The sequence below is a fragment of the Sardina pilchardus genome, chromosome 15, assembly GCF_963854185.1.
Source record: "Sardina pilchardus chromosome 15, fSarPil1.1, whole genome shotgun sequence".
NCBI lineage: Eukaryota > Metazoa > Chordata > Actinopteri > Clupeiformes > Clupeidae > Sardina > Sardina pilchardus.
The window spans coordinates 522,004-548,569 of record NC_085008.1 but is presented as its reverse complement, the minus strand read 5'-3'; the positions used below and the strand labels follow the sequence as shown (position 1 = coordinate 548,569).

General features: G+C 48.3%; 1 protein-coding gene across 1 annotated transcript; it reads right to left on the bottom strand.

The window, feature by feature from the left end:
- Nucleotides 1–21,924, bottom strand: slc1a8a (solute carrier family 1 member 8a). Its single transcript, XM_062556125.1, has 11 exons — nucleotides 21,784–21,924; nucleotides 18,199–18,272; nucleotides 15,592–15,807; nucleotides 8,485–8,527; nucleotides 7,619–7,829; nucleotides 5,913–6,012; nucleotides 3,267–3,500; nucleotides 2,633–2,827; nucleotides 2,242–2,376; nucleotides 1,128–1,224; nucleotides 1–190 (listed from the first exon to the last, which is right to left on the bottom strand). The coding sequence occupies exons 1-11, from the start codon at nucleotides 21,922–21,924 to the stop codon at nucleotides 32–34; spliced, it is 1,605 nt and encodes a 534-aa protein (XP_062412109.1). The 3' UTR covers nucleotides 1–31.
- Nucleotides 21,925–26,566: the final 4,642 nt, after the last annotated feature.

The following is a 26,566-nucleotide window of genomic DNA, read 5'->3' as shown; positions in this document are numbered from 1 at the left end:
CCGCTGTGCTGGTCAGAGTGCAGGCCGGTGGTCAGACTTGGCAGATGTTGTAGTAGACGGTTGGCCTCTCCGTGACGGTGTCCCCGAACACCTCGTACACGCTGTCCTTGCTGGCCAGCAGCGGCACCTCAGTGCCCGGCACGTTCAGGTCCTGCAGCTTCTGGGAGTTCGGAGGTTCTCCGTTGGCATTCTGAAACAGACGGGCACAGGAGAGGGCATGTGAGTATGGGCCAGCTGCACCCTCCTGCAGCACAACAACACAACACAACAACACAACAACACAACACAACACAACACAACACAACACCACACCACACCACACCACACCACACCACACCACACCACACCACACCACACCACACCACACCACAACACAACACAACACAACACAACACTGCTACCAGCACCAAGGAGCTGGGCTTTACTGATGCACAGGAAACACACATACTGATGAAATGGCCTTTTGAAGGTCACTTAAAAGTCAATGACCGGCTTCAAAAGTAAATGGTTGCCTCTCCAAACAAACTAGAATAGTGCCTAGAATCCCCTCTTCCTTCCAACAGCACAACAGTACAGTCATGGAGGCTATTTGACTTTCTTAGTCAAGGACTTTGCTCAAACTGTAGATGAAGGCTGTGTCTCAAACCACACACTACCCTCAGTAGACTGCTAGTGTGCACTGATCAAACCGCACACTTCCCTCAGTAGACTGCTAGTGTGCACTGATCAAACCGCACACTTCCCTCAGTAGACTGCTAGTGCGCACTGATCAAACCGCACACTTCCCTCAGTAGACTGCTAGTGCGCACTGATCAAACCGCACACTTCCCTCAGTAGACTGCTAGTAAACCGCACACTTCCCTCAGTAGACTGCTAGTGCGCACTGATCAAACCGCACACTTCCCTCAGTAGACTGCTAGTAAACCGCACACTTCCCTCAGTAGACTGCTAGTGCGCACTGATCAAACCGCACACTTCCCTCAGTAGACTGCTAGTAAACCGCACACTTCCCTCAGTAGACTGCTAGTGCGCACTGATCAAACCACACACTTCCCTCAGTAGACTGCTAGTGCGCACTGATTCAGTCTTTGGTGTCTTTTCGCTCTACACTGCAACAGCAGCCTCACCTCTGCATCTCGTGGGAAGTCTTTTCGACACAAGTGTCCGATGATTCCTGCAGCCAGGGCGTCGCCCAGCACGTTAATCATCGTCCGAAAGCGATCGCTGGAGAGGAGACGCACTTTATTAGTTCACTTACTCACTTAAATACATCATACGTTCGCTTACGCACTTAAATACATCATACGTTCACTCATGCACTTAAATACATCATACGTTCACTCACTTAAATACATCATACGTTCACTCACTTAAATACATCATACGTTCACTCACTTAAATACATCATACGTTCACTCATGCACTTAAATACATCATACGTTCACTCACTTAAATACATCATACGTTCACTCACTTAAATACATCATACGTTCACTCACTTAAATACATCATACGTTCACTCATGCACTTAAATACATCATACGTTCACTCACTTAAATACATCATACGTTCACTCACTTAAATACATCATACGTTCACTCACACACTTAAATACATCATACGTTCACTTACTTAAATACATCATACATCCACTCACTTAAATACATCATACGTTCACTCACTCACTTAAATACATCATATGTTCACTTACTTAAATACATCATACGTTCACTTACTTAAATACATCAGACGTTCACTCACTCATTTAAATACATCATACGTTCACTAACTTAAATACATCATACGTTCACTCACTTAAATACATCATACGTTCACTCACACACTTAAATACATCATACGTTCACTTACTCACTTAAATACATCATACGTTAACTTACTTAAATACATCATACGTTCACTTACTTAAATACATCAGACGTTCACTCACTCACTTAAATACATCATACATTCACTTACTTAAATACATCAGACGTTCACTCACTCACTTAAATACATCATACATTCACTTACTCACTTAAATACATCATACATTCACTCACTTAAATACACCATACATTCACTTACGCACTTAAATACATCACACGTTCACTTACTTAAATACATCATACATTCACTTACGCACTTGAATACATCACACGTTCACTTACTTAAATACATCATACATTCACTTACTTAAATTAAAAGATTTCATGACATAAAATGTTATGACGCTAAACTTACAGAATCCAGTCAATGGCCACGATAAGGGTGATGTCATCGGGAGGAAGGCCAACGGATGTCAGCACTATCACCATGGTGACGAGGCCAGCCTGGGGAATTCCGGCGGCTCCTATGCTAGCTGCTGTTGCGGTGATGCTGGAGATGACCACAGGTCACAGGTGAGATGACCAGTACCACAGGTTAGATGGGGGCATATGATTATCACATAACAACAACCACAGGTGAGATGGGGGCATATGATTATCACATAACAACAACAGAAGCATTGCATCATACTGCTACCAAGTCATGCAAACTGTGCAGCAACACAGAAATGATCCATTTGTAAACCGTATCCATGTTTTAGCATGAAGAATGAAATGAACAAATCGGCGTCCAAATGACCACTCACCTGATGGTGACCAGCTGACCGAAGTCCAGCTCGTAGTCGTTGACCTGCGCGATGAAGATGGCGGCGACGGCCTCGTACAGGGCGGTGCCGTCCATGTTGATGGTGGCGCCCACGGGCAGCACGAAGCGGGCGATCTGCCGGTCCACCCCACAGTTCTCCAGCAGGCACTTCATGGTGATGGGCAGCGTCGCCGAGCTGGACACGGGACAGGGACACACACACGGGAGAGGGACACACACACGGGAGAGGAGAGGGACACACACACGGGAGAGGGACACACACACGGGAGAGGAGAGGGACACGGACACAGGAGAGGGACACGGGAGAGGGACACACGGCGGTCATTCAATAAGCATGAACTGTGTACAGAAGAGCGTCCCTGCAGACACATGTGGCCTATTTTAACTGGACATACTGGACACAGGAGAGGGACGGGGACACACCTCGGTCATTCACTCGTTTGGTCAGATAGACGTCTGAAATACGACCCAGAATAAGCATGAACTGTGTAAAGAAGGCCGTCCCTGCAGACACATGTGGCCTATTTTAACTGGCGTTCTAGTGGACACAGGCATGCATGTGGGTCCTGTCTATCTGTCACCAGGGAGACGGCGTGAGGATGCGGGGGTCTGACCTGGAGGAGGTTGCCAGGGCGATGACCATGGCCTGCAGCAGGCCGCGGATGTAGGTGAAGGGGTTCTTGCGCGTCAGGATGAAGTAGAAGAAGGGGAGCAGGATGAGCCCGTGCACGAAGAGGCCGGCCAGCACCGTGATGCCGTACCAGCCCAGCTTCTTGCCCAGTGACGACGGGTCACTCATGTCCAGGATCTTACCGGCCACCAGGAAGATGATGCCAAACGGGAAGTACCTGCGGGGAGAGAAGAGGAGTCTGTTCTGTTCATACGTTTACACCTCACACTGCAGGAGAGGAGTTTTGTTCATACATTTAACATTTGACTGATTAGCTTCGCCGATTAGCAAGGCACTTCCTCGTCGCCATTTTCCAGATATACATCATGTCTGGTGCCGTTTCTCCTCATGCTGATTGGTGGCTGTTCCACTCTCAGCTCATGCTGATTGGTGGCTGTTCCACTCTCAGCTCATGCTGATTGGTGGCTGTTCCACTCTCAGCTCATGCTGATTGGTGGCTGTTCCACTCTCAGCTCATGCTGATTGGTGGCTGTTCCACTCTCAGCTCATGCACGAGCTTAGTGTGGGCACGGGCTCTTCCTCTGTACCTTACGTCAATCAGTAACCTGCCACTTAATTGGCTAAGTGAAACGGCACCGGAAACAAGCCCCTTGAAACGCCATGTTGAAGCCTGAAAAAATCGTTCAATTTTGGCAATTTTCACTAGCCTAGTATTCCCATTGAAATGAATGGGGGCGGGACTTGATCACTTTCTGCAGTTCTTATAATACCTCCATGGTTTAAACAAACAAACAGGCAGAAACCACCGAACCAATCACATCGTGTATAGAGTCGGTGGACAGGCTTAACATAATGATGACGGACATGCGACCAGAAGATGCGACCGTTAAGCATCCTGCTACTTGAAAACAAGAAGATGGTTCGTTTAGCGCTATCCTATTGCGTGGAGAGGGAATTTGAAAGGCAACTGTTTATCCCACCCCTCCGATTGAGCCCTGCCCATGGTGAGTTCCCAGACCCTCCATCTTGATGTGGCTGGTCAGGCTAGCCCAGACCCTCCATCTTGATGTGGCTGGTCAGGCTAGCACAGCAGCCCTCCTGTCCTCCTCCTGGGGTCTGTGCTGCTCTATAGTTCTAGGCTCCTAGAAGACTCAATGTACCTCACACTATAGCTGCAGCCTCCTCTAATCCTCCCTCCTGGAGCTATGGCATCATGTTTCATCAGTCCCCACATCATATCAGGGTGAAGCGCATCACCAGGCCATATTATGAGTGTGTGAGCATGATCAGAACAGCACCAGGCCATATGATGAGTGTTTGAGCATGATGACAGCATGATTAGATAGGAAGCTACTGGGCCGTATTACGAGTCTTGGACCCGTTGGCCCGAGTGCCCTTCTCACTGTGTGCCCAAATGCCTGTATAGGCGTCCAAGAAGACTTCATTCTGCTTCAGGAAGCTTGATGTGTGTGCCAGGCTGGTTCAGGAAGCTCGATGTGTGTGCCAGGCTGGTTGGCACTGCCATGCTGTGTGTAGAGTGGGCACTCTACACCATGAACCACCACCCTCCTGCCGGCCTGCCCGGGGCTCAGAGCTGATCACCAAGGCGACAGGTGCAGGCGAGGTCGCAGGTCGTAGGTCGGGGCTAATCTCTGAGCTCCATGTGGTGCGGTGCAAGCAAGCGGCGCCCAAATCAGCCACAGGCTCCGCCCCCTGCATAGGGTTTGGGTGGGAGGCCCCGCCCCCTGTGTAGGGATTGGGTCGCAGGCCAGCAAGTAGGGCCACAGGCTCCACCCCCTGTGTAGGGATTGGGTCGCAGGCCAGCATGTAGCGCCACAGGCTCCGCCCCCTACGTAGGGATTGGGTCGCAGGCCAGCATGTAGCGGCACAGGCTCCGCCCCCTACGTAGGGATTGGGTCGCAGGCCAGCATGTAGCGGCACAGGCTCCGCCCCCTACGTAGGGATTGGGTCGCAGGCCAGCATGTAGCGCCACAGGCTCCGCCCCCTACGTAGGGATTGGTTCGCAGGCCAGCATGTAGCGCCACAGGCTCCAATGAGTCCTCAATGACTCACCCTACAGTACAGAGGCTTGATATGGAAAATCACTGTTTACATTCTCACTGTCTAAATGACCTGCCAGCCAATTAGTTCAGCAGGGACACCAGAATGAGCAGGTAGTTTCACCCGAAAGAAATGCAGGCACAACTCTGGGGCGACTCTGCACGACTCTGGGAGGACTCTACACGACTCTGGGACGACTCTGCACGACTCTGGGGCGACTCTGTACGACTCTGGGGCGACTCTGCACGACTCTGCACGACTCTGGAAGGACTCTAGAGTGACTCTACACGACTCTGGGGCGACTCTAGAGTGACTCCGGGACGACTCCATGCATAACATGCAACTTCACCCAACACACAGGGTGTATCCACAGAACGATAGAATGTCCCAAAGAGAATGTTCAGGTGAATCCCTTAATCATGGAGGAGGTGTGAGTGCCATTCTGTTGTTTACTGTAGGGCACACTAACTCTCTGGCATACAGAACTGTGCAAAGATTTCAATTTGGAACAGTCCTATGTAGTAAGGCTTCCTTAAAACAGTAAGGATTCTTTAAAAAAGTCTCTTACCACACAGCTGCATTAATGATCTTCATGACGCATTCGTTGATGCACTGGCACACGTTTACGAGCGGCAGCCCTCTCTCCCCCATCTTGCCCAGCAGCAGACCTGAGAGGACGAGAAAAGTGATCAGCAGCAGACCTCCTACACGTCATCTAGTCACTCAGCATCTAGTCACTCAGCAGCAGACAGCAGACCTCCTACACGCCATCTAGTCACTCAGCAGCAAACAGCAGACCTCCTACACGTCATCTAGTCACTCAGCAGCAGACAGCAGACCTCCTACACATCATCTAGTCACTCAGCAGCAGACAGCAGACCTCCTACACGTCATATAGTCACTCAGCAGCAGACCTCCTATACGTCATCTAGTCACTCAGCAGCAGACAGCAGACCTCCTACACGTCATCTAGTCACTCAGCAGCAGACCTCCTACACGTCATATAGTCACTCAGCAGCAGACAGCAGACCTCCTACACGTCATATAGTCACTCAGCAGCAGACAGCAGACCTCCTACACGTCATCTAGTCACTCAGCAGCAGACCTCCTACACGTCATCTAGTCACTCAGCAGCAAACAGCAGACCTCCTACACATCATCTAGTCACTCAGCATCTAGTCACTCAGCAGCAGACAGCAGACCTCCTACACGTCATCTAGTCACTCAGCAGCAAACAGCAGACCTCCTACACATCATCTAGTCACTCAGCATCTAGTCACTCAGCAGCAGACAGCAGACCTCCTACACATCATCTAGTCACTCAGCATCTAGTCACTCAGCAGCAGACAGCAGACCCCCTACACGTCATCTAGTCACTCAGCAGCAGACCTCCTACACGCCATCTAGTCACTCAGCATCTAGTCACTCAGCAGCAGACAGCAGACCTCCTACACATCATCTAGTCACTCAGCATCTAGTCACTCAGCAGCAGACAGCAGACCCCCTACACGTCATCTAGTCACTCAGCAGCAGACCTCCTACACGTCATCTAGTCACTCAGCAGCAGACAGCAGACCTCCTACACGTCATCTCAGCAGCAGACAGCAGACCTCCTACACATCATCTAGTCACTCAGCAGCAGACAGCAGACCTCCTACACGTCATATAGTCACTCAGCAGCAGACCTCCTATACGTCATCTAGTCACTCAGCAGCAGACAGCAGACCTCCTACACATCATCTAGTCACTCAGCAGCAGACAGCAGACCTCCTACACGTCATCTAGTCACTCAGCAGCAGACCTCCTACACATCATCTAGTCACTCAGCAGCAGACAGCAGACCTCCTACACATCATCTAGTCACTCAGCAGCAGACAGCAGACCTCCTACACATCATCTAGTCATTCAGCAGCAGACCTCCTACACATCATCTAGTCACTCAGCAGCAGACAGCAGACCTCCTACACATCATCTGGTCACTCAGCAGCAGACAGCAGACCTCCTACACATCATCTAGTCACTCAGCAGCAGACAGCAGACCTCCTACACGTCATCTAGTCACTCAGCAGCAGACAGCAGACCTCCTACACATCATCTAGTCACGCAGGGGGGTCAGCTCACCCATGGTGGCGGAGAAGATGACGATGCCCAGCAGGGGGGGGGGGGCAGGAGTGGGCAGGGGGGGTCGGGGGGGGGGGGGGGGGCAGGAGTGGGCATGGGGGGTCGAGGGGGGGGTTGCAAGGGGGGGCGGGGGGGCAGGGGGGGTCAGCTCACCCATGGTGGCGGAGAAGATGACGATGCCCAGCACGTTCATCTGCTGGCTGCTGCCGGGTTTGGGCTTGTACAGGACGTCGGGCGGCGGGGTGAGCTCCAGCAGCACACTCTGGCCCTTGGGGTTGCTCTCGTCCGGCACGATGTACACCAAGTTGGGCGCCGCGGTCCTCGCAGGCGTCGCCTTGGGCACCGGAACCAGATCGGTCTTATACTGGAGAGATTAGAGGTGCGGCGTCAGGGCTGAGCTGCTCTAATAGCCGTGCTTACTGTAATGCGCTACAAGGCACATGAAACCGGGCTTCCACCATAGACTGTACAAAATAAGGTTTCCACCATAGACTGTACAAAATAAGGTTTCCACCATAGACTGTACAAAATAAGGTTTCCACCATAGACTGTACAACATAGGGTTCCACCATAGACTGTACAACACAGGTTTCCACACGTAGGAGGAGGACGTGTGGAGTGTGAGAAGAATATGTGCCCAGTTGTTTTGTAAACGGACAGGAGAGGTCAGAGACAGTATTGGGATTGGTTAGTCATGTAACTAAGTTATAGTGCCTACAGTGTACCTAAGGCCTACTGATGAAAGGCCTTTATGAAAGAGGGGGCACAGAGAGGAACTGCCTTGGATGTTGGGATAAGGTGACCAGATGTCCAACACCAAAACCGGGGATATAATCCCAAAAATGTGTTCAGTTTGACTATCAATCTGATTGAAATACATACATTTTGTCTTCAAAAATCGGGGACATAGGTCGTTTTTCTGTATTTTCCCGGGGACAGGCAACAAAAAACGGGGACTGTCCCCTGAAACCGGGGACATCTGGTCACCCTAAGTTGGGAGGCCATTTTGCATTTCTTACCTGTTGAAATGTGGCCTCTATAAGGTTGGAGGGAATCATGTTCCTGAAAAGGGGAGAAACACATTTCAGTTCCATCTTAAATGAATTCGGCACAGCTCATTCACCAATTAGGCTCCTAACTAAGAAGCAAATAATCAGGCAATTGAACCTTTTCTAGTTATACATATACATACATGCACAGTATATGCAAACACTTATTCAAATATTGCAGCATCATCATTTTATGCATACTCAAATGGCTGAAGGCATGTTTATATATTATGAATTATATGAATGCCCTGATTTGCTATTGTGCTGGAGACAGAGCTTGTTGTATTGTACATTGTGATACGAACATATTCATATTAGATCGATATATATTATATTACAGAGCGATTAAGAATTCATATTGATCAAAAACAGAAATTGTTACACTCAGCAAAGGGCCTTCCCATGCTTAGAGGAGGGGCAATGCTGTTGCTGTGGGAGGGGGCAATGCTGTTGCTGCTGTTGCTGTAGGAGGGGCAATACTGTTGCTGTAGGAGGGGCAATGCTGTTGCTGTGGGAGGGGCAATGCTGTTGCTGTAGGAGGGGCAATGCTGTTGCTGTTGCTGTAGGAGGGGCAATGCTGTTGCTGTTGCTGTAGGAGGGGCAATGCTGTTGCTGTAGGAGGGGCAATGCTGTTGCTATAGGAGGGGCAATGCTGTTGCTGTTGCTGTGGGAGGGGCAATGCTGTTGCTGTAGGAGGGGCAATGCTGTTGCTGTAGGAGGGGCAATGCTGTTGCTGTTGCTGTAGGAGGGGCAATGCTGTTGCTGTTGCTGTGGGAGGGGCAATGCTGTTGCTGTTGCTGTAGGAGGGGCAACACTGTTGCTGTAGGAGGGGCAATGCTGTTGCTGTTGCTGTAGGAGGGGCAATGCTGTTGCTGTAGGAGGGGCAATGCTGTTGCTGTTGCTGTAGGAGGGGCAATGCTGTTGCTGTAGGAGGGGCAATGCTGTTGCTGTAGGAGGGGCAACACTGTTGCTGTAGGAGGGGCAATGCTGTTGCTGTAGGAGGGGCAATTCTGTTGCTGTAGGAGGGGCAATGCTGTTGCTGTTGCTGTGGGAGGGGCAATGCTGTTGCTGTAGGAGGGGCAATGCTGTCGCTGTTGCTGTGGGAGGGGCAATGCTGTTGCTGTAGGAGGGGGCAATTCTGTTGCTGTAGGAGGGGCAATTCTGTTGCTGTCGCTATAGGAGGGGCAATGCTGTTGCTGTAGGAGGGGCAATTCTGTTGCTGTCGCTATAGGAGGGGCAATGCTGTTGCTGTAGGAGGGGCAATGCTGTTGCTGTGGGAGGGGCAATGCTGTTGCTGTTGCTGTGGGAGGGGCAATGCTGTTGCTGTGGGAGGGGCAATGCTGTTGCTGTTGCTGTGGGAGGGGCAATGCTGTTGCTGTAGGAGGGGCAAAGCTGTTGCTGTAGGAGGGGCAAAGCTGTTGCTGTGGGAGGGGCAATGCTGTTGCTGTGGGAGGGGCAATGCTGTTGCTGTTGCTGTAGGAGGGGCAATACTGTTGCTGTAGGAGGGGCAATGCTGTAGGAGGGGCAATACTGTTGCTGTAGGAGGGGCAATGCTGTTGCTGTGGGAGGGGCAATGCTGTTGCTGTCGCTGTAGGAGGGGCAGTGCTGTAGGAGGGGCAATACTGTTGCTGTAGGAGGGGCAATGCTGTTGCTGTAGGAGGGGCAATACTGTTGCTGTAGGAGGGGCAATGCTGTAGGAGGGGCAATACTGTTGCTGTAGGAGGGGCAATGCTGTTGCTGTAGGAGGGGCAATACTGTTGCTGTAGGAGGGGCAATGCTGTAGGAGGGGCAATACTGTTGCTGTAGGAGGGGCAATGCTGTTGCTGTAGGAGGGGCAATGCTGTTGCAGTAGGAGGGGCAATGCTGTTGCTGTAGGAGGGGCAATGCTGTTGCTGTTGCTGTGGGAGGGGCAATGCTGTTGCTGTAGGAGGGGCAATGCTGTTGCTGTAGGAGGGGCAATGCTGTTGCTGTAGGAGGGGCAATGCTGTTGCTGTTGCTGTAGGAGGGGCAATGCTGTTGCTGTTGCTGTAGGAGGGGCAATGCTGTTGCTGTTGCTGTGGGAGGGGCAATGCTGTTGCTGTTGCTGTGGGAGGGGCAATGCTGTTGCTGTAGGAGGGGGCAATTCCCTCCTACACCTGGTCACAGGACCGTAGCCCCCGGTTACCAGGTCACAGGACCGTAGCCCCCGGTTACCAGGTCACAGGACCTTAGCCCCCGGTTACCACGTCACAGGACCGTAGCCCCCGGTTACCAGGTCACAGGACCGTAGCCCCCGGTTACCAGGTCACAGGACCGTAGCCCCCGGTTACCAGGTCACAGGGACGTTGCTCCAGTTACGGGCACGCTGAGTGGCCGGCGTGTGCCACGGGCGGGTGAGAGCAGCTGGCGTGGGCACATGGCATGAGAGCGGTACCATTCCGCCGGGCGTGGGATCCCGGCACAGATCAGCACCGGGCTGGACCGTGCCGCTGACTTCGTTAGCTCACCAATCAGCCGTGTGTGCGGAGTACTAAAAATACCTAATCAGGCTGCGCTGTAATAGGATTGGCCGGCGGACGCCCACTCTTCTATATACCCTAATCAGGCGCTGTAATAGGATTGGCCCGCGGACGCCCACTCTTCTATATACCCTAATCAGGCGCTGTAATAGGATTGGCCCGCGGGCGCCCACTCTCCTCACTCGGGCATGACGCAGCAGGGCAGGACTCCTGGGCTCAGATGCCAGGCTTTAGGGATGAAACAACAACAACAACAACAACAGACTCGGCCTATTGTCTTGGACTGAAGGGATGCACAGACAGATGCCTTTGTTTTGGGCTTTGTGGTTTTACTTGAAGATGAGTGCCTGCCCGTGGGGATTGGCTGCAGGCGTGAGTGGCCTGAGAGCAGCCTGAGGCGAAGCCCAGACTCTGTTTGGGGTTTAGGAGAGCTCCAGATATTGAGGATCACAACACTGACTCTGTTTGGGGTTTAGGAGAGCTCCAGATATTGAGGATCACAACACAGACTCTGTTTGGGGTTTAGGAGAGCTCCAGATATTGAGGATCACAACACTGTTTGGGGTTTAGGAGAGCTCCAGATATTAAGGATCACAACACTGACTCTGTTTGGGGTTTAGGAGAGCTCCAGATATTAAGGATCACAACACTGACTCTGTTTGGGGTTTAGGAGAGCTCCAGATATTGAGGATCACAACACTGACTCTGTTTGGGGTTTAGGAGAGCTCCAGATATTGAGGATCACAACACAGACTCTGTTTGGGGTTTAGGAGAGCTCCAGATATTGAGGATCACAACACTGTTTGGGGTTTAGGAGAGCTCCAGATATTGAGGATCACAACACAGACTCTGTTTGGGGTTTAGGAGAGCTCCAGATATTGAGGATCACAACTCTGTTTGGGGTTTAGGAGAGCTCCAGATATTGAGGATCACAACACAGACTCTGTTTGGGGTTTAGGAGAGCTCCAGATATTGAGGATCACAACACAGACTCTGTTTGGGGTTTAGGAGAGCTCCAGATATTGAGGATCACAACACTGTTTGGGGTTTAGGAGAGCTCCAGATATTGAGGATCACAACACAGACTCTGTTTGGGGTTTAGGAGAGCTCCAGATATTGAGGATCACAACACTGTTTGGGGTTTAGGAGAGCTCCAGATATTGAGGATCACAACACAGACTCTGTTTGGGGTTTAGGAGAGCTCCAGATATTGAGGATCACAACACAGACTCTGTTTGGGGTTTAGGAGAGCTCCAGATATTGAGATATTTCAATCTGGATGAAGGATCAGCACCTTCAGCTTAATCTTTCCAAAACTGAGCTCTTGGTGTTTCCAGCAAAAACAGCTATTCCCCAACAGATCAATATCCAGCTTGATTCATCCTCACTGACTCCAACCAGATCGGCACGTAACTTGGGTGTCATAATTGATGACCAACTTACTTTCTCTGAGCATGTTGCCTCAATTGCAAAGTCATGTCGGTATACCCTGTACAACATTAGGAAGATCAGACCTTATCTGACACAAGATTCCACTCAGCTTCTTGTACAGGCAATGGTTATCTCCAAGCTGGACTACTGTAATTCTCTGTTAGCTGGCCTACCTGCTTGTGTATTAAGACCACTACAGTTGATTCAGAATGCTGCAGCACGACTGGTCTTCAATCAGCCAAAGAGGACACATGTAACCCCTCTCCTAGTTACTCTCCACTGGCTCCCTATAGTAGCCAGAATTAAATTTAAATCTCTCACTCTGGCCTATAGGACACTGACTGGATCTGCTCCCAGCTACTTCAGTTCTTTAATCACGATGTACATTCCCAACCGCCCATTGCGATCTTCTGAGGAGCGTCTGTTATGTCGACCAACCATACATGCTAGGTCAAATTGTAGATCCTATTCTTCAGTGGTTCCGTGTTGGTGGAATGAGTTGCCCAGTGCTCTCCGTTCCAGCAACAGCTTTGGATCTTTTAAGAGGGGTCTTAAGGCATATTTATTTAATATGCACTTAGTCCTTTGAGTTTGTGATGTGTTATGGTTTGTATAATAGTATTGTTTTGTTATAATTTGTCTATTGATGGAATTTGACATTTATTTTGCTATTGTCCTTAAATTTAGCCATACCATGCTTTAGTTATTATTATTATATATAATTAACTGAGTGACTTATTTGATTGCTATTCTCATTTCACTGTTTTATTTCTCATTAGGTTAGTGCTTAAAATTATTGTTTTACTGATAATATTACTATTCTCCCTAGTTTGTAATTGTTCACTGTTAATTTAATTTGTATTGTTATTTATTTGTATGTCGCTTTGGACAAAGGCGTCTGCTAAATAACCATAGCCATAGCCATAGCCATAGGATCACAACACAGACTCTGTTTGGGGTTTAGGAGAGCTCCAGATATTGAGGATCACAACACTGGGGTTTAGGAGAGCTCCAGATATTGAGGATCACAACACAGACTCTGTTTGGGGTTTAGGAGAGCTCCAGATATTGAGGATCACAACACAGACTCTGTTTGGGGTTTAGGAGAGCTCCAGATATTGAGGATCACAACACTGTTTGGGGTTTAGGAGAGCTCCAGATATTGAGGATCACAACACAGACTCTGTTTGGGGTTTAGGAGAGCTCCAGATATTGAGGATCACAACACTGTTTGGGGTTTAGGAGAGCTCCAGATATTGAGGATCACAACACAGACTCTGTTTGGGGTTTAGGAGAGCTCCAGATATTGAGGATCACAACACTGTTTGGGGTTTAGGAGAGCTCCAGATATTGAGGATCACAACACTGTTTGGGGTTTAGGAGAGCTCCAGATATTGAGGATCACAACACAGACTCTGTGGGATGAAGCCCAGGAGCAGATCCACCTGCAGGCGTCTCATCTCTCAAACATCAGCAGATAGAGTGGCCTAGTTGTAGCGCTGGTGCTGTAGTGTAGCGCTAGTGCTGTAGTGTAGTGTTGTGCTAAGACGGCCTCACAGATTATCCACCAGGATCAAGCTCTCCTACTGACCTAGAAGTTAACATTAGGTTTCGTGGAAGCCCCAGCAACACAGAGAATCACAGACACACACACACACACACACACACACACTCTCATTCACTCACTCACACACACACATCCTGACTCAGCATAGAGTGTTCTATCCTTCAACTCAGACATCCTTCAGAGAAATGTCAAAGACGCTCAGAGGAAGGAAGGTAAGCCTTCATGACCTTTGAACCTTCATTCCCTTGTTGGAGTCAAAGAACTTCAATATACGTTGTACAGACTGCACAGTGCACTAGAAGCTCAAGCTACCATGAATAGAGAAATGACTGCATCCAAAAATCATGCTGTCGCCCCCACCATTCTGCACTTTTGCCATCTTCCCATCTACAACTGAGACGGTTGAAAAAGCTTCATAAAGTTATGAAGGATCTTTGCTTATACCTATTCATTTGGCAGGTATCTCACCTCATACCTAGTAATTTGGCAGGTATATCTCACCTCATACCTAGTCATTTGGCAGGTACAGTATCTCACCTCATACCTAGTCATTTGGCAGGTACAGTATCTCACCTCATACCTAGTAATTTGACAGGTATCTCACCTCATACCTAGTCATTTGGCAGGTACAGTATCTCACCTCATTTGGCAGGTATCTCACCTCATACCTAGTCATTTGGCAGGTACAGTATCTCACCTCATACCTAGTCATTTGGCAGGTACAGTATCTCACCTCATACCTAGTCATTTGGCAGGAATCTCACCTCATAGGTATCTCACCTCATACCTAGTCATTTGGCAGGTATCTCACCTCATACCTAGTCATTTGGCAGGTATCTCACCTCATACCTAGTCATTTGGCAGGTACAGTATCTCACCTCATACCTAGTCATTTGGCAGGTACAGTATCGGCTGGTTAAATTACTGCCGTTGTGAGTTTGTGTCTCATTGGATAAAAGGGTCAGTCAACTTTAACCTCAACTGACTGAGGGGAGGGTCTGACTAGCCCGTCCTGGTCAGTGTTAACTGTGCTGGTCAGTGTTAACTGAGGGGAGGGTCTGAGTAGCCTGTCCTGGTCAGTGTTAACTGTGCTGGTCAGTGTTAACTGAGGGGAGGGTCTGAGTAGCCGTCCTGGTCAGTGTTAACTGAGGGGAGGGTCTGAGTAGCCCGTCCTGGTCAGCGTTAACTGAGGGGAGGGTCTGAGTAGCCTGTCCTGGTCAGTGTTAACTGTGCTGGTCAGTGTTAACTGAGGGGAGGGTCTGAGTAGCCGTCCTGGTCAGCGTTAACTGAGGGGAGGGTCTGAGTAGCCCGTCCTGGTCAGCGTTAACTGAGGGGAGGGTCTGAGTAGCCCGTCCTGACCAGCTGCGCTGCAGCAAAGCTTCATGTGGCTGTGGAACTCATGGTAGCCATGGTAACCCTACCTGATGAGGTCCAGCTGCATGTGTAACTCATGGTAGTCGTGGTAACCCTACCTGACGAGGTCCAGCTCTATGTAGCTATGTAACTCAAGGTAGTCGTGGTAACCCTACCTGACAAGGTCCAGCTCTGTGTAACTCATGGCTGTAGTCGTGGTAACCCTACCTGACGAGGTCCAGCAGAGCGTCGGCTGATGTCATGACGGGTCCGCCGCCCAGGCGATGACTCTCCATCTCCGTGCCGGAGCCAGGCTTGATGATGATGACGAGGATGATGCCCACCACCACGGCGATGAAGGTCGTCCATAAGTAGTACGTCACCGTGAGCACGCCCATGCGGCAGCACGCCTTCGACTCCATGGACGACAGCCCAGACATCAAACTAGTTTGGGTCAGAAACAACACTTTATACTGGACGACAGCCCAGACATCAAACTAGTTTGGGTCAGAAACAACACTTTATACTGGACGACAGCCCAGACATCAAACTAGTTTGGGTCAGAAACAACACTTTATACTGGACGACAGCCCAGACATCAAACTAGTTTGGGTCAGAAACAACACGTTATACTGGACGACAGCCCAGACATCAAACTAGTTTGGGTCAGAAACAACACTTTATACTGGACGACAGCCCAGACATCAAACTACACACACACAGAGAACTTTATACTGGACGACAGCCCAGACATCAAACTACACACACACAGAGAACTTTATACTGGACGACAGCCCAGACATTAAACTACACACGCATGGACGACCACCCAGACATCAAACTAGTTTGGGTCAGAAACAACACTTTATACTGGACGACAGCCCAGACATCAAACTAGTTTGGGTCAGAAACAACACTTTATACTGGACGACAGCCCAGACATCAAACTACACACACATGGACGACAGCCCAGACATCAAACTACACACGCATGGACGACAGCCCAGACATTAAACTACACACACACAGAAGCAGAACTTTATACTGGACGACAGCCCAGACATCAAACTACACACGCACAGAGAACTTTATACTGGACGACAGCCCAGACATTAAACTACACACACATGGACGACAGCCCAAACATTAAAGGAGTCATAGAACGCATTTTTTGACCATTACAAATTGATCTTTGAGCCTAAATAATGTCATATGTAAATTTGTGGGGCTGAAAACGCCCCAGGAGCACTGCTAGATCGCCTAATACAAGGTCATAAATAAGCCTTGCAATGAAACAGTTTGTTTTTCCCGCCCACTCAGCAAGTTCATGAATATTCAAATGAGATGCGCGCTGATTGGTCTATTGGCCGATATGTCCTGAAAGTTGATTGGCTCAATCCACCGGTCTGAAGCCAGAGCAAAGTGAAACTACGTTTACTGCTGGTAAATAAAGCCAAAATCTTTGACAAAGCTATCAACAATGGATTTAAATAAGGAATACAGCCGTACATGTATAAACCGAGTCAGAAGAAGGTTCTGACGAAGATGAAGTGCAGCAGATTCCCCAACAGAATGAATGTGTTAGATTGGTAAGTTTTATCAGTACATTTCTTAGTATAGTAACTCTCCAAAGTTAGCTGTAATAACGCTAGCATTACAACGTCTCTGCCATAGACCACATATCTAGATACTAGCATCGTAAGAGCAGTTTAACAAGAATTATTAATCGAAGGTATGCAAATGAGAGGGGCCGAGGGGTGTATCTAAAGGGGGATGGGCGCCTATTACGTGTTATCTGAGCTCTGTTCAGATTGGAGCATTTCAACACGGCTGTTTCTATTTCCCAATTTGCATACGAAAGCAGGCGGGGGACGCGGTAAAGTCTTTGGTGTTGTCCTTTGGACACTGCTCGCAGCCTAAATTCAACAGTAACAAGGTGAATGTGGTTTTGAATTCTAGGACTCCTTTAAACTACACACACACAGAAACAGAACTTTATACTGGACGACAGCCCAGACATCAAACTACACACGCACAGAGTTTGGGTCAGAAACAGAACTTTATACTGGACGACAGCCCAGACATTAAACTACACACGCACAGAGTTTGGGTCAGAAACAGAACTTTATACTGGACGACAGCCCAGACATTAAACTACACACGCACAGAGTTTGGGTCAGAAACAGAACTTTATACTGGACGACAGCCCAGACATTAAACTACACACGCACAGAGTTTGGGTCAGAAACAGAACTTTACACTACACAAGGACAGAGTTTGGGTCAGAAATGGAACTTTAAACAACACACAGACTTAGAGATAGAAATGAAATGGAACGTTATACTACAAACAGACACAGACTGGGTCAGAACATTAAATAATTCAAGAACATAATGAAGTAGATTTGATTGGAGGATCTGATCTGAATGTACTGCCATATAAGATGAAACCATTAATTTTTTATCACAAAAGTTGTGTGTCCATAATGAAAAAAAAAATGTATCACAAAAGCTGTTTGTCCATATAAGATGAAAACAAACATTATTTAATCACAAAAGCTGTTTGCTCCAGGATACGTGTCTGAAGAGGAGAAAACCACCCACCCCCGAATAATGATCTATGCAGATGGTCTACGCAGATGTAAAGACTTGGAGTACCAGAGTATTGTCTCCTAAACGAGCACTGAAACTTAAATTAAATCATCAATTTGTCAGTACATGATCTGATTTTGAGTCTGGTGTCTGAAGTAGTTTATGTCAGAAACGGAGACACAGGATGTTGTCACAACAGGGATTGGGCCAGAGGCTGATTGGAGCAGCATGGCGTCATGGTTACCTTGACGTGATCAGGGGGAGGATCAGCATCTTTAGCATCCGCATCAGAAGCTCTCCAGGAAACGAGAAGTAGATCTTAGCCTGAATGGACGAAACCAGAAACTCAGTCACAACAACCATCTATTGAAGCCTAAAGACATGCATCACCTCACAGTTTTACCAGAAAGTCCCAATCACAGTCTCTCAATTATTCTTTTTTTTACACGTGCTTGTCTATTTACATGTTTACTAATTTGGTCCTAATCCTTCCTGCTGTGAGTTCTGTCTCCCGCTGGTTTGCCTGCTTTAAGGATCCAGAAACACACAATAGAGATGTAACGTGTTGTTGTTGTTGGTGTTGTAGATAAACACAATAGAGATGTAACGTGTTGTTGTTGTTGGTGTTGTTGTTGTTGTAGATAAACACAATAGAGATGGTAACGTCCCTGCTGAAAAAAACAGCAAGAAACCAGCTTAGGCTGGTAGCTGGTTTTAGCTGGTCTTTGCTGGTCTTTGCCCAAAACACAGTTATTATTGCTGGTGTAGCTGGTTAGGCCACCAGCTAGACATGCTGGCGTGACCATCTGAGGAAGCTGGTCGTGCTGGTGTGACCAGCCTGTCATTTGGGATACAACTGGTTTAAGATGGTCATGCTGGTGACCAGCCTGTCAAGCTTGACAAAGATGGTCAAGCTGGTTTTCTAGAATAACCAACATAAGCTGGCGTGGCCAGTAAAAACCAGCAATGTAGACCAGCAACACCAACTAAAATGATCAGCTTAAGGTGGTATGACAATCAAAACCAGCTGAATTACCATCATAAGCTGGGTAAACCAGCTGAAGGTGTGTTTTCGCGAGAGTTTTGCTGGTCTAGCTGGTTAACCATCAAAGGGTGGTCAAATAAGCTGGTTAACAAGCTGGTCAACCAGCAAACCACCTTTAGCTGGTCAGGCTGTTTTTTTCAGCAGGGTAGAAAAGCACAATAGAGATGTAACGTGTTGTTGTAGAAAAGCACAATAGAAATGTAACGTGTTTATGTTGTTGTTGTTCTAGGAAAGCACAATAGAGATGTTACATGTTGTTGTTGTAGAAAAGCACAATAGAGATGTAACATGTTTATGTTGTTGTAGAAAAGCACAATAGAGATGTAACGTGTTGTTGTTGTTCTAGGAAAGCACAATAGAGATGTAATGTGTTGTTGTAGAAAAGCACAATAGAAATGTAACATGTTTGTTGTTGTTCTAGGAAAGCACAATAGAGATGTAACATGTTGTTGTTGTTGTAGAAAAACACAATAGAGATGTAACATGTTGTTGTTGTTGTTGTTGTTGTAGAAAAACACAATAGAGATGTAACATGTTGTTGTTGTTGTTGTTGTTGTTGTTGTAGAACAGCACAACAGAGATGTAACGTGTTGTTGTTGTTGTTGTTGTTGTTGTTGTAGAACAGCACAACAGAGATGTAACGTGTTGTTGTTGTTGTTGTTGTTGTTGTTGTAGAACAGCACAACAGAGATGTAACGTGTTGTTGTTGTTGTTGTTGTTGTAGAAAAGCACAATAGAGATGTAACGTGTTGTTGTTGTTGTTGTAGAACAGCACAATAGAGATGTAACGTGTTGTTGTTGTTGTTGTTGTTGTTGTTGTTGTAGAACAGCACAACAGAGATGTAACGTGCTGTTGTTGTTCTTGCCATGACATCTTTCCCTCCATGTTTTGTCCCATTCTCCATATACCAATTTGTACTCCCTATCGGGTTATTATTATTTAACACATTGTGTTGCAACTGATCAGTAAAAGCCGTATAACTATACAATAATTGATTTACTGCTTGATTGACACCCAGGCACTGATGCCCACTCATGCGGCCACAGCCTGATTTATAAGTTGGTAGTAGGCTACTACATTAAGGAGAGTAGCAATAATAAACAACAAGGTCAATTCAATCAATAGCCTAATGAAAATAACCAAATATACTCATCATAGCGCATAAAACACATAAATAACCACAGATACGGACTTTAACTGCAAAACAAAAGTCATGTGTTTGAAAGTTACTTTGTAATAATTTTTCTGCAAATCTTCTATCGAAACGCATAGAATCGTACATTCAAGGTATACAATTTGTTGTTTTCTACGTTTCCTTGGAATGAAACACATGACATGAGAAATGTGCTCCACTCTCTCCACTCAGATCTGAACCCTGCTGGACTGGAGGAGATCTGAGTGACCTGTCGTGGGACGTGTGGTGAGCTGGTGGATTGAGGGTAGTGGGCCAGGAGTGGCGGGGTTAATGCAGCAGGAAGGGCGCTCGCCGCTCACGCATGGTGTGCTCATTTCTCTTGGCAGGTGTGGGTCAGGCATGACGCCTGCCGCTCTCACGCTCACACGGACAGGACACGCGTGTCTTCCTGCTCGCTGCGCTGAGATTAGAGCGCCTGAGCACGGATTGACCCTCTGCTTCCTGGACGACCACATACTCAGAATTTATACATTAAACTGACCTGGACGACCACATACTCAGAATTGTATACATTAAACTGACCTGGACGACCACATACTCAGAATCGTATACATTAAACTGACCTGGACGACCGACCACATACTCAGAATTGTATACATTAAGCTGACCTGGACGACCACATACTCAGAATTGTATACATTAAACTGACCTGGACGACCGACCATATACTCAGAATTCTACACTTTAAACACTTTCCATGCATAGATATATTCTAGAAATAGAATAGAGATAGAAGCATTCAATCATTCAAAATCAAAAGCATTCTTGTTTGCTATATTTTTCATTTCTTCTCAAAGGCAATAGGCAACAATTATTCTTATTATCATGATTATCTAAGAGGAGCACCTTTTTAATTGGCACACCAAGCAGCTTTGTCCATCCAGGATGCTACAGAGGAGAGGTTCTCTGCATATCTGACCACTATTAGTTCACTGTTATCTCTGTAAACGCTGTCATGGTGACGTGCAATTGGTTTGTTCCTGAGATCTGAATTCATTATGAGCCTATAGGTGCACTCATAGACATATATATATATGAATGTATATCTATAGGTGCACTGCCTTTCCTGTCTCTCTGCTCACACATGTCAATCAACCAGCTCCCACAACTAAGAGGAGCAGCCCATCTGTTCAGGATTCCCTTTAATGGATTTGGATCTGAACTGCAGGTGAATGTAGAAATAAGTCAAATGCGCGCGGACGACACATCAGCAGAGTGTCCAAACATCAGGCACCAAGTAGCCAGAACATGATGAAATCAGCACCAAGTAGCCAGAACATGATGAAATCAGCACCAAGTAGCCAGAACATGATGAAATCAGCACCAAGTAGCCAGAACATGATGAAATCAGCACCAAGTAGCCAGAACATGATGAAATCAGCAGCAACAGCAAACAGTCAGTCGTGTTTGTGACTGCTGACGCATCACTGCCCCTGTGTTGGTGAAGGCAGAAATGAGAGCCTCTCCTAACCCACTACACACACACTGCTACACACAAAGGCAGAAATGAGAGCGTCTCTTAACCCACTACACACACACTGCTACACACACACCGCTACACACACAGGAGACACACACACTGCTACACACACACCTGTGAGGAGACGGCCTGTCCCCGCAGCATGAAGCCGAGCACGCAGCCCGTGATCACGGCCATCACCGACAGCGTCAGCAGGCCGTTGCGCTTCAGGTAGTCCCGCAGGTAGCGCCTGACGGAGGGGGGCAGCATGCTCTTGAGGAGGCGGCCGAAGGGGCCGGGGGGAGGCTTGGCGGGGCCGGCGGGCGTGAAGGCGCTGGGCTCTGAGGCGGTCTCCTCGCCCTCCGCGGGAATCAGCAGCTCCTCCATGCCCCGTCCGACGGCTACACACGCAGCCAGGAAGTGATGCGAGGGCGCGCGCCGCTAACCTTCTCCTTAGCCGCGGATTAAGGCATGGCGGCGGCGGGAGCGGCGGGCTTCCTTGACGCTGTGGTCACAGGATTTAGGAGGTTAAGCAGCTTAAGCACATGTAATAAAATCTAACACGTCTCTGTTGTGGTGCCACCGTGCCATGCTGCTGGATTGGCCTGTGCTCACGGGGAGCCGCTAGCTGTTTTACACGACCTCTGACCTCTCTATACCTGTGACGAGCACCTGCACTGATGCTGTATGTTTTGTTTTGGGTAGGGGGAGTCTAGTGGCCCCCACCTTGCTATTGCCCCCCAAGTTTACCCGTGTTTCTGCAGAAGATACCTACAGTACTGTATCACCAGAGTTTGGGCCGATCACTGTTAGCTGCCAGAAGGGGGTCATCCCTATGTTCCCCGGGTCCTATGTTCCCCGTTTTTCCCCAAAAGGGTCCTATGTTCCCCGGTTTCCATACATACCGGGGAACATAGGACCCTTTTTAGGAAAAGCGGGGAACATAGGACCCTTTCTAAAATGTAAGAAAAAAAGGGTCCTATGTTCCCCGGTCCCATACAAAGTGGGGAACATAGGACCCGGGGAACATAGGACCTGGGGAACATAGGTACGCTCCCCTGCAGACGCTAATAGCTGGCTTGTTAAGGGTTTGGGCCGATCACTGTTAGCTGCAGACGCTAAGAGCTGGCTTGTTAAGGGTTTGGGCCGATCACTGTTAGCTGCAGACGCTAAGAGCTGGCTTGTTAAGGGTGTGTTGAAGTGATGACACGAGGCAGCGCTTTGAGCAGCGTTGCTGGGATCATGACATGACCGACTCTTGGTGTTCTGGACGTTTGTGACGAGAAGGAGGATTAAAGATCTCTAGATAACAGACTGCTCAATATCACTGCCCAAGTGGCCAAACAACATGGCTTAGTCATACCGGTACATGTCAAGTCTTTTCTCGTTTCAACAACGAGAAAACAAATCTTAAGAGATTATTTCACACAGTGTGCAGGGAGGAGGGAGGGAGCAGAGGGGGGGGGGGGGGGGGGGTAAGACAGTGGCCTGCTGTCACTTGTTGCCCCCAACTTACCCTCCATCTTTTTAACCCTTATGTGACCCTCAAATCTTACCGACATTCATTATCCTTGGGGTCAATTTGACCTCAGCTAAATAGAATACTAGATCGATAGATACTTTATTGATCCCCAAGGGGAAATTCAAGGAATTTAAACTCTCAGAAAATGATCATAATTACAGTGCATGAAAATGCACTGTACTGTTCTTCCTAGGCTTCTTCATCTTCTTCCTCTTATTATTCTGCTTACCAATTTCATTTTTTCTATTCAGCTTCAACCGTTTAACCTAGAAACTTCATTCAAACTTTGCAACGTAGGTCTTAAAGGAATTATCCGGAGTAAAATGCACTTTAGATCAATTTACGGATGATTGGGAGTACATACTGTACGTTGAGTTGACATCAAATCGAGTCATTCGGATGTGTTTTGAGAGAGTTCGATTTGACCGTTTTTAGCTAAAACTCGTTAGCCTGGAAGTGAACCGGGCATGTCCTTTCGCCGCTACAAAACGCTATTTTTATACCTCCTCTACTGTTCCAAACAACATTACACTTACGTGGTAGTGAGTAGAGGGTCCCTAAAGCCAAACCGAAGTATCCCCACGTCTTTATGTGGTCGGATAGAGAGTCCAGAATGAATTTCATCGAGTCAGAACCTTTCCGGAAATGTTGCTGAAATGTTGCTGAAATGTTCCCCAGCTGCAGCAGCGACATTTCCGGAAAGGTACTGGCAGTGTTATTTCTGGTATATGCAAGGGATAACGTGTCATTGTTACCGCCGTTCTATACATTATCCCACTTATTACACAGCCATGTGCCAAAAGGAAAAGATAATCTCCACATTAATATATATAACATATATATTATCTCCACATTAATATATGATGTGTCAACGAAAAGATAATCTCCACATTAATATTTTAATATATATAACATATATATTATCTCCACATTAACATATTATGTGTTATACGATGTGCTGTGGCATTTGGCAGGTGCTTACAATTCAGTATGCTTACAGTTAGGTATGCTTACAAGGGTAGGGTAGGCAGGTAAGGGTGGGGGTAAGGTGGGGGCAGGTAAGGGTGGGGGCAGGTGAGATGGGTACCTGACTGGTCTGCGTGTGCCCTTCAGGGGCAGGTAAGGGTGGGGGCAGGTAAGGGTAGGGTAGGCAGGTAAGGGTGGGGGCAGGTAGGGGTAGGGTAGGCAGGTAAGGGTGGGGGCAGGTGAGGGTGGGGGCAGGTAAGGGTGGGGGCAGGTAGGGGTAGGGTAGGCAGGTGAGGGTGGGGGCAGGTAAGGGTGGGGGCAGGTAGGGGTAGGGTAGGCAGGTGAGGTGGGTACCTGACTGGTCTGTGTGTGCCCCTCAGGGGCAGGTAAGGGTGGGGGCAGGTGAGGGTGGGGGCAGGGAAGGGTGGGGACAGGGAAGGGTGGGGACAGGTGAGGGTGGGGGCAGGTAAGGGTGGGGACAGGGAAGGGTGGGGGCAGGGAAGGGTGAGTGTGGGGACAGGTAAGGGTGGGGGCAGGGAAGGGTGAGGGTGGGGACAGGTGAGGGTGGGGGCAGATAAGGGTGGGGGCAGGGAAAGGTGGGGGCAGATAAGGGTGGGTACCTGACAGGTCTGTGTGTGCCCTGCGGGGGCAGGTGGCAGGTCGCGTGGCGTCACGCCTCTGACGAGATTAGTGCGCCCCAGCTCCGGCTCACCCTCCGCCCGCCACTCCCAAGGAATCCTGGGTAATGGGACACACACACACACACAAACACACACACACACACAGGAAACTGTGTTATCTTGGGTCATGTTTTGTCTGACTTTGCAGTGAATGAAGTCTTCTGGCCCTTATTGAACACACCTGTTTCTTACAACATGTTTCTTACAACACACGTATTTCAGGGCACGTTCATTAATATAGTAGTAATATTCCGGCTGTACTTGACTCTTGAAAAAGCTGTTGTGAATATGAATATGAATATGAATATGTCTGGTGGTTGAGCATAAGCTCTAAGTCCTTCCTGTCGTGTCCGTGAGCGCTCGCTGTGCTGCTGTAAATCCAGCGCAGTATTAGAGAGCGCCATATTGATACGAGGAGAATATGCTGCACACAAGCCTGCCAAGGTGTGGAGAGGTGACGTGACGCTCACTCACAGGTGCTGGTGACGGAGCGCAGCTGGTGCTGCCGGGCTGGTGCTGCTGCTGGTGCTGGTGCTGGTGCTGATTAGTGTCCGGTCCAGTGGGTCCAGTGGGTCCAGTGCCGGCTCCTCCTGTTCCAGATCGCTAGCTAACTGGGCCGGCTCGATGGCGCTAATCCTAATCTCGCAGGTGACGAGCAGATTGATTTCAGGACAGGGTGTCATGTGACCCAAGTGGTGTCATGAATGCTGGGCACGGGGACAAGGCGGGGGGGGGGGCGGGGGGGGGTAAGCCTTGTCTCACACACAGGATGTATGAATTGTCTCACACACAGGATGTATGAATTGTCTCACACACAGGATGTATGAATTGTCTCACACACAGGATGTATGGATTGAGTATTGCGCTGTGTTCTCTGATGTTGAAATAGTATATATTCAACTTATATATTCAAAAATAAACTCAATTGCAATTTTACAAGCCATTAAAGCAATTCAAACCTTATATTCAGGCTCGGTATTGAAATGGTCTGTTTGACTAAATGGTGCCCTCTTTGGCTCGGTATTGAAATGGTCCGTTTGACTACCACAATTGAACTTCAACGGCTTCGCGATATCTGACATCACAAGCAGGCTTTGTTCTAATTCGCCCATTTTTTAGTGGTTATTTCTAAGTTCAAGATTTTCGTATGAAGGAGGGCACAACCATGCCTCATGTTCATGATAGCTCTTTGGTTATGCACAACCTCTCCTAATTCATGAAAACCGAGACCAAAATGGTTTCCATTCTATAGGTGCCTCTCATGCAGCGTTTATACGTCCTCCCTCGATCCTCACTGATCTACATAAAGAATGATGGGGCGGCAACAAGGGATAGTCTATCCCTTCTTCTATCTTTCTTTATGTAGATCAGTGAGGATCGAGGCCCGAGGAGCGAGGGAGGAGGTATAAACGCTGCATGAGAGGCACCCTATGTCTCCTTTAATTAAAGAGAAACTCTGCAGTTTGGGCATTCTTTACTGTTTTCTCTTTTCTCACTCGCAGGTTTCTCTGCAGAGCTCCCCCTACAGCTTTGGCATATAGATTTTTTATGACACTCCGGACAAGAGACAAGAAAACCGGCCCTATGCTGCCAGTGTGTGTGTGTGTGTGTGTGCGCGCATGTGTGTGTGTGTGTGTGTGTGTGTGTGTGTGGTATTGCCAGATCACCTCCAGCTCCCCCTGCCAGTGCTGTGCTTCCGCCTGCTGTGCCAGAATAGCGGCAGGAACGGGATCAGACGTGCGTG

Excerpts from the sequence above, each read along its gene's own strand:
- slc1a8a (XM_062556125.1), bottom strand. The coding sequence starts at position 21,924 with ATGCTGCCCCCCTCCGTCAGGCGCTACCTGCGGGACTACCTGAAGCGC. Across the intron at positions 18,273-21,783 it reads CCGTCTCCTCACAGGTGTGT|ATCTACTTCTCGTTTCCTGG; the intron begins GTGTAGCAGTGT and ends ATTCAGGCTAAG. Across the intron at positions 1,225-2,241 it reads GTGGCCATTGACTGGATTCT|CGATCGCTTTCGGACGATGA; the intron begins GTAAGTTTAGCG and ends TCTCCTCTCCAG.